General features: G+C 42.9%; 2 protein-coding genes across 2 annotated transcripts in view; both read right to left on the bottom strand.

Moving 5' to 3' along the window:
• Positions 1-3,147, bottom strand: part of HOXC10 (homeobox C10) — a 4,414-nt gene extending 1,267 nt beyond the window's left edge. Inside the window, exon 1 of the mRNA XM_026046685.1 lies at positions 2,328-3,147. Within this exon, the coding sequence (XP_025902470.1) occupies positions 2,328-3,114 (787 nt within the window). The 5' untranslated portion in view covers positions 3,115-3,147. The remainder of the gene's footprint in view (positions 1-2,327) is intronic.
• Positions 3,148-14,434: 11,287 nt separating this feature from the next.
• HOXC11 (homeobox C11) overlaps positions 14,435-15,000 on the bottom strand; it is a 2,151-nt gene continuing 1,585 nt past the window's right edge. The window contains exon 2 of the mRNA XM_026046686.1: positions 14,435-14,667. Coding sequence (XP_025902471.1) covers positions 14,435-14,667 — 233 coding nt within the window. The remainder of the gene's footprint in view (positions 14,668-15,000) is intronic.

The following is a 15,000-nucleotide window of genomic DNA, read 5'->3' as shown; positions in this document are numbered from 1 at the left end:
ACACGCGTAGCCATACGCACACATACACTTCGCAAAGGCAAACGTATTTCACACATACATAAATAAACACGGCAAATACTTGGGCTTTGAATTTGGTCATGAGAAAATCCTGGCACCAGTGGTCGGCCAATATTTATGTCTAAACTGTGCAGGAAAAGGGCAGAGCTTGTTTTAGAATTGCAGCCAGACCCTCGCAGAAGCATTAATGCCAGCTTCAGGGGTCTTCATTTGCAATGAATTTAAAAATATATACTTTAATTAGACAAATACCTTTGCAAAATTTGCTGCTGGGTGACATGAAACCACCGCTCACATTTGCAGAAAACCTTTTATGCTAAGCAAGCTCTGGAAATCCCCTCTGCAAACCTAGCTTGCCCTAAATTCTTAAATTACATTCGGCAGATAGCTTACCTTCTGCATGAATAATAACTCGGGTACAACATCAATGAAAAGTTAAGTTATTAAACATTTAATAGAGACAGAGAAAAAAAAAAAAAAAAAACACACGCGAAGCAGAAACCGACACAATCCACCCCAGATTGGAGTCAACCATTTAGAAACACTGCAAACCATGTAAGATTTCTCGCCACATGCACCAAATCTGGAAAGCAACATCTTTATCCACGCACTCATTAAAAGTGTAGCATCCGAGACAGCAGTAAACCTTTATCTTTATTTTATTTCCGCCCCAAGTGCATCCGCAAACCAACATAATCCTTTTTTTTTTTTTTTTTTTTTTTTTTTCCAGGTTAACTCCCACCAAAATCTCACTTGACAAGGACATCGAAGGCGCTTTGTGCAGATAAGTTTTTTAGGGGTTTTGATAACCTTGACATTGCTTTTTTTTTTTTTTTTTTTTTTTTTTTAATTGCAACCTAACTGTCAGCTAATGCGATTTTCCATGGGGTTGCGATGCGGTTAAAGGAGAAAAAAAATAACAAATGAAATAAAATAAGCATTAATAATAATAAAAAGAGGTGGTTATGGGCTCTGCTTTGGAAAAGGCCAATTTGGGAAGGGAGAAACCTTTCCCTTGAACGTCAATATATATGGGCATATGGTGCCCCAACCCAGGGATGTCTGCGCGAGAGGACACCCCGGGCACTCCAGGCAGCTCACAGGGCACACAGGGAGCCAGATACCCCGCCACCCTCCTAGTGCCCGACCTAGATCAGCCCAGAGCACATATTTTAATCCCCAGAACCTGGCCAAACTAATGAAATCCCTTCCTAAGCTCTCTATCCGCTATAATGGATTTTGTTACACCAACCTCTTTATTATTATTATTATTATATATATATATTCGGAATTTCCGCGTGTCCAGTCGCCTTATCTCCACTTCTTGCCCTACCAGAAGCCTCTGAATCCACCTAGCTCCCAAATTGGACAGCAACAGACCCTAATATCCGAATAACACTTAGATTTCAAGCCATAAGCGAGCTCAGCAGCGAAAATAAAATGTGTTCACCGAAAGCCTCTTTTCAGACAATCCCAAACTTAAAACATCTGCTCAACACACAGAAACATTTTTCGCCTTCGCCAACGAGACCTCAGTTCTCTAGAATATTTATATATATATGCAGAAAAAAAAAATAAAAAGCTTTTTCCTCTCTGAGCCTTCAACGAGCTAAGCACTTAAATGAATCACAGCACACAACTCCAGCCTGAGCTCTTTGCATCCCAAAATGAGACTCAACGCATTCTCCTTTTTCCTTTCCTCCAAATAAATATTTAGCACCGAGCAAACCGCAAGCAGGCAAAATTGAGCTTCGTATAGGGAAAACAAGCATTTGCAAAGGGCAACAGCAAGGGGTGGGGGACAAACCCTGGTTTCATCCATCTTCAAAACCACAAAACTACCCCAAACAACCCCTCCTCCCTCAAAAAAGCAAACCCCCAAGTCATTGCAATTTCGGGAGTCTTTGGAAAGCTACCTCATCTTCTTACATTCTGCAGCGTGAATTGCAAGGACTTTTTTTTTTTTTTTTTTTTTTTTTTTAAGTACATGTACAGCAATTTGTTTTTCCTCTGGGCAAACAGCGAGAGGAGTTTATTTTTATTTTTTATTTTTCCCAATAACCGACTGTTCGTTTTGTCAGCTCCATTTTTTTTCCCACCCCCACAACAAACATCCATAAGAAGAATATAAATATATATTTTAATGAAAAGACAAGGACAGTAAAGTGCATTATTCTGCCCATCTCCGGAGGAGAAGTTGGCACAGCGACCAGCCTGACTACCGGCCTGATTGCGGCCGTGATTATTCTTATTATCCACGGCTGCTAATTCCCGCAATTAGCTAGCGGTTAATGAAGGAGTCCCCTTACCTTTCGCCTCGTTGTCGGAGTTGTCAGTGCTGGTGTCGGTGGTTTTAGGCAGCTCCTTCTCGGCGTCCGATGGAGCCGGCTTGGGAGCCGGGGCGCTTTTCTCCGTTTTGATTTCGTTGGTGGTGGGGTGCGGAGCGTGCTCGGGTTGGGTGTTTTCGGGGAAACTCACTTTGGCCACCGGGGGCGGCGGCGGAGGTGGCGGAGGTGGCGGTGCTGCCGCTTCCAGATGCTCGTTCCGTGGGTTCAGGCTCGCCCTGGCTTCAAAACTTGCCTCAAACTCATTTGGGTTGCTGCAGTTGGGCGTCTTCTCCATGGAGGGGTAACCTTGGCTCGCTCGGTAGTAGCTGGGAACGGGGACTTCATGGTCATTTAGGCAAGGCTCAGGCATTTGGTTGGGGTAGAGGGCTGCCTCTGTGGCATTTTTCGCCCTTTTGTCAGCGTTATACATACAGCAAACATTCTCCTCCTTGACATTGGTGGGGAAAGAGCAGGATGGGAGCTGTCTTGCAACAGGTTGCTCGATCCTGTACGTATTTTTGGGGTCACACCAAGTGTCTAGCTGCGAAAGGTAAGATGGATAGGTGCTGAGAGACAAGGTAGCGCTATTCACCTCGTCCCTTTTGGAAAGAGACGGGATAATTCCACAGTTCCTCATGACTCCGCAGCTGAAATCGCTCCCAGGCTGCATGTACATCCCTTGGCTGGAGGAATAATTCTCCCCTCTACAGGTACCGGCCAACGAGTCCATCAAAAACGAGTTAGAAGTCACATTGTTGGGACATGACATTTTCAGAGAGGGTTTTTAAGGAGGACTACTCCAGCCAGGGGCTGACATCTTTTTTTTAGGGGGAAAAAAAATATCAAGCACCATAATTATCCACGCATCGCTCCCGTCCCCATCTCGCCCCCCCTTTTTGCTCCCCCCCGCCACCGACACGTGATGCCCAGGCCAATGAGGATTGAAAATGGCCTTGATGATTCAGACGGGGCCGACGTCACGGGGGTCAAGTTGTCGCCACCAGGAACGGCACCGTGGAGCAACAGCGACATCTGCCAGCACCGGGCCGGGACCTTCACGTTGAACAAAGACAGAGCCTCAGCCGTCGTGTCCCGTCGTCGTAGCCGTTTTTGCTTTCCTCACCACCCCCCCCCCCAAAAAAAAAAAAAAAAAAAAAAAAACCAAGCGGGACCGTCCCCGCGCACCCCGCTCTCGCGCCCGCGGGTTTGTTTACCAACCGAGCCACGCGCGTCTGCGGCGTGACAAAAAATATAGAATAATATATATATAAATATACACAATAGAAATGATTTAGAAATATCTCTCTCATCCGCGCAAAATCTGCCCCCTAAAAAAGTGCGCGGAGTGATAGATGGATTTAAATCTCACCCCGCCCCCGACCCTAACTCTCCTTCGACCTTGTTTGGCATGTGCTCCCTCCACCAACCCCTAAAAAAGCGGGATTTGCCCCCGCAGCAAGCAGGATCCCCCCGCTTTGCTTTGCCCTCCCTTGCCGCTCCGCAGCTCTGCCGGGGTGCGTGGCGCGGGTGCTTTCGCCGTGATTTGGAGTCTGGGGATAGTAAAATATATATATATATTAAAAAAAAAAAAAAAAGAAAAAAAAAAAAGAAAAAAAAGGGAGGGGGGAGGCTGCGAGTGGTCGTGTATGTGGTTGGAGTTTTTTTTCTTTATTTAGGGGGTCAGGGGTGCACTCGGTCCCACTTTACTTTTCACTGACCCCCTCCGAGATATGGAAACGGAGGGAAAAGTGGGGAAACGACACGGGGACCTGTTTTCTGTCTTTCATTCTGGCATTTCCCCGCATCCCGAAGCCCACTCTTCTTCGAGCTATTTGGATATTTCCCAGGCAGCTCTTGATTAAAATATATATATACACACACAATAAAAGCCAAGGCTTTGTATCTTATCCCCCCCACATACCCCCTTTTCTTTTTCCTTCCTGCAGCAAAGCAGCTTCGCCTTTCTGGAGTGCAAGAGGCTCTGCAAAAGCAGCTTTTTTTAATTATCCACTTTCATTGTGAACTGTCTTTAGTTGTTGGGTTAAATGGCATGTGGGGTGTCGCGCACATACCTTATGGGGTTGGTTGTGGAGGGAAAAAGAGGGAGAAATAAAAAGAATGGGGATAAATTTGCAAAAGGCAAGCGAGTTTTGCATGGCGACCAGCCAGAGTGCGGCAGTGCCGGAGAGGTTTTTTTTATTTTTAAATTTATCTTATTTCCTCCCTTTTGACTGTTTCTCTGATCCTGTCTTCCCTCTCTGGGACTCCATACAAGGGGAAAAAAAAAAAAAGGAGAGGCAAAAAAATAAAAAATAAAATAAAATAAATTTCCTACGACGGGATTTCCAAATTGAAACTTTTCCCTCGATATGGCTAGAATTGGATTTTTTTTTTCATTATTATGACTTTGTTTTATTCCTGGGATGATTTCACAGCGAAACTTAGTTTCGCCTCCGCTCTCTTCTCCATTTTGTGACTTTTTCTCTTAAATGGGACCCTGTCCGAGACCCGCTAGATCTTTCAAATCCTATGCAATTTCAACCCCTGTTGTTGTTCCGAGCATGTGGGTGTCCCCTCAAACTCTTCACTTTTCTAAATCGTGTAGCAATTAAACTCCGGAGTTGTGTCCCCCCTTTTTTTTTTTCTTTCTTTTTTCTTTCTTTTTTTTTTTTTTTCTTGGCTTGTTGAAGAGACACTCGGTGAACTTTGATTCGAGGCGAAAGGGGAAATTAAGGGGAGTCACATAGAAAATAAATGGAGAAAAAACACACACAAAAAGTCGAAGAGCCTGGAATTTCAAGATCATTACGAGTGATTAGAAAGACACGGGTTCAGAGTCACTTTCAAGGGAAACAGAAAAAAAAAAAAAAAAAAAAAGAAAACACAATCTTTCATAAAAAAAAAAAAAAAAGAAAGAAAAAAAAAAGAACAATGAGTGGGAAAAGGAAAAAAAAGTATATTGCATGGCAAAAAGTGGAACTTGACCGTTTGGGGTGATTTGTAACGGTTTCAAGTGAAGTCCTGTTTAAATATTCTCACGTCTGCAGACCTGCTTTCCCAAAGCTTTACCCAAGCAGGGTTGTAAAATCCCCGCTCGCCTTCACTTTCAAGGCACTTTGAGGCTCTTCCCGCGGCCCGAGTGGGACAAGTTTCCATCTCTTAGGCCGAGAAAGCCTAAAAGTGCGTTATACTATTTCGTGTGCCCCTTTCTCTAACACAGTAAAAGCTTTCGTAGGCTTTAGACGCCATTTGGTTCCCCTGGAAAGCTATTTGCCACTTTATTGCCTCTATTTGTGTTATCTGCATAGGTCTTTTTAAAACAGTTTGATAGAAATCGTTCGGTTTTATGGTATCCAACGAAAATTCCACATAATATTTATAAGCAAAGGATAAAACTTTAGTATGGGAGCCAATATTTTCTCATTTATAGGTGATGAAATTAAAGACCAATGCAATTTTGTATTATACTGCTCTTTTTTTTTTCCTCCCTGGTTTGACTTTTTTTTTTTTACCTCCCTCTTCTACTCTATTTTTGCAGCTGATGTGCCTGGCCAATAATTTATGCTACTCAGTCAAACAGTTACACATGTGCATTTTTTGGGACACCAAAATTTGACCTCATAGTTTCCTGTATTGTCTGCCTATAGATTAAATATGTTTTCCTGATTTGGGGATTTTTTTTTCTTCGACGGGTATTCTGGGATGCTTTGTTGAAGAGAGTATTAACGAGCTACAGGCAGCTCATCAGAGTAAAAAGTGCCCTTAAATAATTGCCTCTTTTCTTTTTTATTTATTTATTTTATTTCCTCCTGTCCTCTTCGTCCACCCGTCCGCTGCACAATAGCATCGCAAGTAAAAACTGCCGTCCAGGTCTCGAAAGAAGGGTTGGGGGGAAACAGCCTCTTTTATGAACGTGTAAATGTTGGGAGTATAAAATAAAGATTTACACCGTTTCGCAGGCATTTTGTTTACCAGGTTTTGGCAAAGCGAGCTACCGATGTGGGAGTCGAGGAGGTTTTAGAGACTGTTTCGCATGCTGCTAAAGCAGCATTATGGGGAGTACAAAGGGATGAATGCAAGCACACCCCTCTGTAATTCGAAAGAGCGTCCCAAAAATACACGGTTCCCCCAAATATGCTATGAGTATACTTCAAAACTTTAACTTGAAAAAGAATATAAGAAGAAAGGAAAGGGAAAATGGGGGAGCCAGTGTCTGCGAGTAACGCAGAGGAGTCTCCAGGAGAGCAAATATTGTTTAAAGTTAAAAATCATTAGAAGTATGATAAACATGGGTCATTAATGGGAGGAGAAATAAAATTCATCAGCCTAAGTGGAACCCCCGGTGGGAGAAATGCCTTGCTCTAATTACGGAGAATAAATACGAAGCAACGCTATTAGAACTTAAAAAGGGAGAGGGGAGATAAGGACTCTGACAAGCCTGGGATTTTACGTGCCTCTAGGGCTCCGGGTATGCACCAAAGAGTCAGATTTGTCCTTTCTTTTCCCCTCTCTTTTCTACCTTACGGGGCCTATTTTTTTTTTTTTTCTTTCTTTCTTTCACATCTCAAATATCTCCCGAATTCACACTCATCATCCCAAAGAGCTCTGCACCCCGTGAATAAGATAAGGAGAAAAAAAAATGATGAAGAAAACACCCTCTTCTGCCTCTCCAGGAGAGTAGCTCCATGTGCACCAAGACAAAGGCTCTCGTCGACTTCGACGCAATATTTTACCTGTCCCCCTGCTTTTCAATCTAATTATTTAACCGTGAGTTATGGATAGCAAGTGCTGCTTATGCCCGTTGTATTTTTGTTTTGACCAAGTTTGGGTATGCTTTTATTGCAAACATTCATTTTCGCGCCGAGGAAGTATTTGGTAGCAAGGCTTTAATGATTACCTTAAATTTGTATTTTCTGCTCGGTATTATGCCCCGTGTTGTAGCGGAAATAATTCTGATTTATGGCAAAGTACACTGGAGTACAATAACAGCGATGCAAAAATAAAACCCACGCCTTTATATGTTGGCTTAGAAACTGTAAACTATCACCACAAGAAATCTATCAAACTTTACAATCCCTCTTACCCTGCTTCCTTCTTTCTGAGTAACTTAAGTCAAAGAATTATGGAATGATATTATGTTCCTTGAGGTGGTAGTGAAAACCCTGGTCGAGCTTGGCTACCCCCAACATAGCAGACGGCAGACACCCATATACTGGTTTTACTTTTGGGCCCTTTCCCTGCTCTTTGATCCTTTTAGGGCAAAAAATGGGGGGGAGAGGGAGGATAGCGTATTTCATATATAAGGAAGGATACGACGGGTGACAGAGCCCGATAACGTGACACGAGGATTTGGGGGGAAGTTTATTCAGTGTTGACATGTTTCCTTTAATTTTCCAACCGCCTTCACAAACTTTCATGCGGTACCTCTAAATAAATAAATAAATAAGGAATAGTCTGTAGCAGAGGCCGGAAAATGCATGTGGGAGCATTGGGAGAGCACATCTGGGGAGTGCTCCCAATGAAGAGTGCTTTTGTGGGTAACATTCTGGCCTGGGTGGTATTATATAATTAAAAATAAACTAAGCATTGGAGATACATTTTGGTGATTTATTTATTTATTTGTAATTCCATCTTGCAAAGTTTAACAGGAGGAAAAATGTAACTGAAGCTGGAATGGGCAAGAGTATCATTGGAAAGTAAGACTGAAAACAATAAAGGACGTGTTAAAATGTTGGTCTGTTCTGGGAGTTAATAGTAAACCTCAAAGAATTCCTATTTTTCACATATGACGATTGGAAAATCGCTGCTTTCAAACGCTGTTAAAACGCGGATCAGTCACCAGGCTACTTAAGATGTATTTGAAGCTGCAATGCCGGTCTACTGAGGGCTCCAGAATAAACATTATTGTTTCAATTATAATTTTTAACAGAATATAGAGATCCTCTCGGGATATGAACACTAATTTTCTAGAAAAGTAAAGGGAAAAGAATCTGAATAAAGAGTAGATATACACCTAGAGTAGTGAAAGAATCTTGAGAGAATAGTGAAAGAATCTGGAGAGAGTGGAAGGATAAGATAAGCGTTTTGTCTTGCTGGATTGACCATTTCTCCCTCCAAAACCCAAATATCACCATCGAGCTTCAGAGCACTGAGCAACACATGTACACATGGAGAATTTATTTTAAAAACACCGTGCATTCCTTTGTTTTAAATATTTTTTTTTCCATACATGAAGTCCTCAGGCTCACAGATAGCCTCGATCATCTTCTACTTCTTTAATCTCAGTCTCTGCAAAATGCCCAAACTGTTACCCAGAGTCTGGATTCTTTGTACAGGCGGTTGTACAGTAACATACGGTTCATATCAAACACATCTTTAAAGCAGAGAAGAGCAGATTTGCTTAAGTGTCTATCACTTCATACAAAGAGAAGGGATTAGATTGTATTTTGAGAAATTAAAAGGATTGCGTTTATTTGGCTACTTGTAGCACATAAACAATTGTAATGTTTACATTAAACAATCCCTCTTCCTATATTTTTTTCCTAAAATGGATAAAGACTTTTTATTATTATTATTTTATTTTATGGGCTCCATCAGCAATATGCTGCAGCCTAATTCCTCAGCTCCAGATAAAACAAAGCCTTATGAGGTTGCAAACCACATTCTCGTGGTTTCATGTTGTAATTTGGAAGTTATCAAAAGCAGAGGAACGTGCTTCAGTCCGACATATGCTGCGCATCCCTATATTCCCTGGCTTTATGGCAAGAGGATAAGCAAAGGCCTTAATGGACCGCCATTTTGGGGCAAAATAATCTAAGTCATCTTTAATATATTTTAATTTCTGCTCAGACAGCGGAGGGACAAGCCACGACCGCCGGCAATACACACTACTTCTCGCATTCTTTGGGTTATATTGGGGCATTTTGTGGCTTTTATTTGGGGGGTGGGGGGGGAAGAGATTTTTTTGAGGGGAGAAAGGGACTTAAACTGAAGTACAATTTTCCCTCAAATCTGCAGTCATTTCGCCTACTTTTTCCCCCCGCCCTGTTTCGCTTTCGTGCGGCATTTCCCCCCTTTTCCATATTTTTTTCTTTCCTGCTCCTACTCTAATTCGGCTGCCAATTCTCCGCCGAAAAGCTGCCAGGGGCTTCAGGAGACCGAATTGAATCGATGGTTGCCCACATTAGGGGCCATTGAGGAGGAGAGACCCCCAGATTTGGGGGCTGGTGCTGCCTCCTCTCCGCCGGGCCCGGAGAAGCATCTTCCTAACAAAACCCCCAAAAAGTTACTCGCACACAAATAAATGAATTCACCCGGGGATCCACAGGCGAGGATTAGCTCAATTGCTGGTCGGCTCGAGTCCACTTGTCAAAACCACGGGCTTTCTTCTCGGCATTTTGTGCTCCCCGCTCTGTCAAGGTCCGAGCCCGACGCCAAAAAGACCGGTTGGAAAAGTGAAAAGAAAAAAAAAAACGAAAAAAAGAAAAAAAGGATTTCCCCCCATTACATGTCCCTCTCGCTGAGTTGTGCAGCTCACATTGGTAATTTATAAGTCACCGAGAAGGAGGTTGAGGCTAGAGGACCCCTTCGAGCCCTCCGAGTGGGTACGGGTGGGTGCGTGATGCAGCCCCGTCCACCCCTGCGAGCATCTCCGACCACTTTATTCCGTTTTTTTTCCCATCCTCCAATCCTTCTCGCCCCCATCCCTCACCCCATTTCTATTTTCTATTTACCTTTTCCAAGAAAAAGCATCTAAAAAGGGGGGAAAATAGGGGGAAAAAAAGGAGAAAAAAAATCCCTCCCATTTTCTGCGAAAGTGGAGATGCTTTGCATGAAAGCCAATGTCGGTGACCATGATTATCACACACAAGAAGCCAATTAGAAACGTATGTTTCCCCCCTCTACGCCCCCCCCTCCCCGCTATATTTCGGGTAACAAAGTAACCCCGAGCTGCTTCCAAGATGTTGTCGCGGGAATCCAGGGAGGAATGGGAAACAGGTTGGCTTGGAGTGTCGGTACGTCACGCCGAAAGGTCCTCCGCAATTAGTCTGTGTGTCATTAACGTAGGCACCGAGCGGTGATCCCAGCCTATGAGAGAGGCTTTGTTGGGACGGACATGGACGGCAGGGCGGAAAGTTGCGAACTGGAAAAGCCTTAAATGCGCGCTGGGAATTAAGGAAGTAAATAAATAAATAAGCAACTTGTAAAAGTCTTTTCTTTTTTTTTTTTTTCTTTTTTTTTTTTAATGGCAGAAAGTTATAAAAAACTTTCCACGTCTTGAGACAGAGAGAGATTTATAACACTACTAAAGGGTGCGAGACTTCCTCGACAAGGCACAAGAGGCGGCGCGACTGGCTTAAATATGAAGCATTTAAACACCGCCTGGGATGCATTCTGCCCCCCTCTCCCCCCCCCTTTTTTTTAATCAATTTTTTTTTCTTGGTGATTTTATTTGTTTCCTCTTGGGGGGGAAAATGTGGGTCCCCCCGCCCCCGCGCCCACCACCCTCCCACGGGCTCCCTGGAGGCGGGACGGCCGGGGGCACCCGCTCCCATCCCGCTTTATTACAAAAGGGTTAAAGGTGATGGACTTGACTTTATTGAAGTTCAAAGACATCATATATTCACATTTTTCCTTCCTGCGGGGCTGGCCTTCCCCAGGTGGCCTGGGGAAACCCCATTCGCCGGCATAATTTTGGGGGGCTTTTCCAAAAACCTAAGGCCGGACCCTCCCCTCGCTTCACACCCATCTTTCCCACCCTATAGGTGCCTACAGAACGAAACGAAGATGAATAAACCTTTTTTTTTTTTTTTTTTTTTTTTTAATTCCGCTTGTTCACCCTGGTGGTACCCAAAGCATCTTTCCCGACCCCCTCTTCCTCTGTCGTATCCCACTCCCCCCGCACCCTCCGCAGAACATTAACAGCCCTTTTCCTACACGGCCCTGATGCTTAATGCTGCTGTAAACTCCCACATGGTCTATAAACTTGGGTTTTACAACTGGCATTCCATTTTAGCTCGCGAAAACTTTGAACTAGGCCTCCAGTTTCATTGTGCTGCAGTTGAACCGAAGACTTAGTAGGAGCGGAGTAGGAGGGGTGGGGGGAGAAAAAGAGGGAGGGAGAAAAAAAAAAAAAAAAAAAAAAAAAAAAGCTGGGTAAGGCTCTCTTATTTGTTTACTATTTACTGCGGAAGTCTTTTTCCCTTTAGCCAGACGGGGTAATTAAGAAAAATTAAGCTGTTTAGTGCTGCAGTCTTTATTACAATGTCTAGACTAGGCGCTTTTGTCCGGGCAGCCGCTGCTGTTACGGAGCATTAACTGCCGTGCCTGACCTCGTGATATTCACCTTATTGCACCTCTCTCGGTTTTCCTAACCTTGGGAAGGTTTGGCAAACACTCATTAAAGAAAAGTGATTTTCATTTTTCTCCTTCTTTTTCTCTGCTTCTCCCTCCCACCCCCGGCTGGTGCCGGAGTGCAGCGGGACCCCGCTACATCTGCTCGGAAGATGGCTCCTTTTAAGCACATCTTGTCTCTATTTTTTTTTTTTTCTATTTTCTTTTCACTTTTTTTTTTTCCCAGCTCAGGAAAGTCCCTTGCACCTCTGCAATGTGCCCCCCACCCCGCCCCTCCTTTTAGGGCCAGTTTATGCAAACGGCGAAGCTCCGCTGGGTTTTTAGGCCGCGGACAAACGTCCATTGAGATAGAAACGTTTGCAAAAATAAATAGCGACGAAATAATAATAAAGCCACGCTTTGCAATGCAATCCCCCACTTTTTCCCCCCTCCCTTCTTACTCTACCCCCTTTTCCCACTCCCCTAATGAGAAACATGCCTGTGAACATCCTTTCCAGAGCATATCGGGGCTATCACGAAAGCCCCGATGCTTCTCATTGCTTTACCCTGTGTTCGTATGTGAGCAAATGAGGAGCATTTTTGCGGGCTCGCATTTTTTTTCCCCCGCCGTTGTCAAATAAAATCAGAAGACACCATCAAAGCGTTCGCCTTTTGTATTTAAAAGCAAGCATGAGAATTTTACAAGAACACGCTCAATGGATGGATATAAAATGTGTTGTTTCTCTGCTGCTGTTTCCCCCCTCCCTCCCTTCTCTCCCCACCTCGTCCCTATGCAAAATCCTATTGCTCCGCATCAGAAAACGCTCAGATTGCAAAACTCCAAACCTTCCCCCCCAAAAAACTGCGAACAGCCCTCCAAATCAACACAAATACACACATTAAAAAAAGCATACACCACATCACCAATGCAATACTCTGCATTTCTTTGTTCTTGAAAACGTTGTGTTTCTCTCACGGACAGAGAGAGGAGAAAAAAAGTCATTGTGCAAAGGCAAAAAAAAAAAAAAAAAGTTTTATGCCCTGTGCCTGTGAGTTGAACTTGTTTTTCTTAAGCAGGAATTTAAGGACTTGACTTTGCATTTGTGCTTTGTGGGTTATAAGGTGGGTTATCCTTGACTTAGAAAAATGCAGCTCGGGCCTTGGTGTAATTAGAGTTTTATTTATAGAAATAAAAAGAAAATAAAAATAAAAAATAAGAGAGAGGAGGAAAAGAGAAGAGAAGAGAAGAGAAGAGAAGAGAAGAGAAGAGAAGAGAAGAGAAGAGAAGAGAAGAGAAGAGAAGAGAAGAGAAGAGAAGAGAAAAAGGAGACTAGTATGGTGTCTTGAAAATGCAAAAAAGATTAACTACAACCGGAAAAGAGAGAACGACATCTGGAGCCAAATTCAGAAGAAGATTACTGGGCCAAGAAAAATCCTATAAATTTCAATCCGATGATGAATACAATGAACTCCACAGCTAAAATGGGCTCCAAGGTGGAGGTTTCCTATTAATATCAGTTATATTTAGCCCATCTTGCAGCTAGTCCGTATGAATATGGATGATGAGAAGGCTGATACGCGCCCAGGTATTTCCACTTCTTGAGAAAAAAACCCACACCACAGTGACCGCAAAGAGGCTTTTAAGAGGGGCAATGCTAATAAAATGGTCAAATAAAATCATAATGTAGAACAGCTTGCAACATCTTTATTTGCCACAGAATTTCACAGAATATCCCGGGGACTCACTTTACATACATAAAGATTTTTTTTGTGTTTTTTTCCTTTTTTTTTTTTTTTTTTTCTTCCCAATGTTATTTTTCTCCTGGCTTTCTTCATTGCTCATTTCCGGAAGAAAAAGAAGAAAAAACAAAGCAAAAACAAAACAAAGCAAAAGACACACTGCGAAATTTATTTACAAACAATTATTGCAAATGCATTTTCCTCTAGATTCTCCCCTCCCCACTCAAAATGAAGAATCCTTTCTGCATCGTGTATATATGTATATATATATATGCATACATATGTACACACATATAGATAAGCATATATATATATAAATATATATGAAGTTCGTGTGCAGAATGAACTGGAAATGACCATCCCGCTAAGGACGAAGTGTTTAAATCAGGTTTCGACCACAGTCCTTAGCTTGCAGACTAGGAGGCCAGGAGTGCCTGGAGTGGGTGTGAGTGCGAACACACACAAGGACACCCGTGTCTGTGTGTGCATTCACACACGCACACGGACACACTCACCCCAGATGAAGGGAACTGTTCCTAGAGGGAGACTTGGCCGCTCCTGCGATAACGCATCTGCATCCCCAAAACCATAACGTCCATCACTGCGACTCAAACGGATGGGGATGGGGTGCGGAGATTTCCTAAATTATAATAACAATAATAAAAAATATAATAACAATAAAAAAGAGGTGGAATCCCAAACTGTTCAGACAAAAAGAATGACAACCACAAAAAAAAAAAAAAAAAAAAAAAAAAAAAAAAAAAAAAAAAGGTTAAATAAAATGTCCGCTGATTTAAAGTCCTTGCAACGGTTGGGTAAATGCATGGATATTTCCCTTCTTTTGCCTTCTTTTGTCCCTCAGGACTTTCCCGCACATACAAACAGAAGTAACGAAAACGCTTAAACTTTGAGGTTAAGGTTGCTTTGTCGACTCGAAGGGCAAACCCATGCTCGCAACTGTCCTTTCTTCCTCCAGCCACATACACCTCGCCAGCAGAGGGGATTTAAAAAGCTGTTCACAACAAGGGATTCCCCGAGAAATACTGCAGACGGTCTCTGCTTAATTTTTTTTCTTTCATTCTTCTATTCTGGAACCAAATTTTAACCTGTCGGTCGGTGAGGTTTAGCATTCTGGATAACTGGAGCCTTTTCTCTTTGTTGATATAGACATTGAAGAAGAATTCGCGCTCCAGCTCGCGGATCTGGAATTTCGAATAGGGGCATCTCTTCTTCCGTGTTCTGGGAGCACCTTCAAAGAACCAGAAAGCGGGGTAAATGCGCTAAGAAAAGGCAAAGTAGAGGCTCTATTTTCCCACATGATCCCCCAGATTGGGGCGCACTTAGGTATTAATGCAGAAGCAGATATCTGTCAGCACGGAGCTCTTTGACTATGGGGGTTCTTGCCTTGGGTCTTATAGATTGAGACCCATATTACAATCATTTCCCCTCACTACATAGGGTTTAGACACTCCCCTCGTTTTAAGCGGAGCTCTGTTATTTTCAAAGAGACAGTGAGATTTTTAAAGCAGACTTTCGTAGCGATGGATAGAAAAATGTATATATATATATATATATATATATA

This window comes from Nothoprocta perdicaria, unplaced genomic scaffold (genome assembly GCF_003342845.1).
Source record: "Nothoprocta perdicaria isolate Ctin4 unplaced genomic scaffold, notPer1 scaffold_452, whole genome shotgun sequence".
Lineage (NCBI taxonomy): Eukaryota > Metazoa > Chordata > Aves > Tinamiformes > Tinamidae > Nothoprocta > Nothoprocta perdicaria.
Note: the sequence above shows the minus strand (reverse complement) of the source record. Positions and strands in the feature narration are given on the sequence as shown.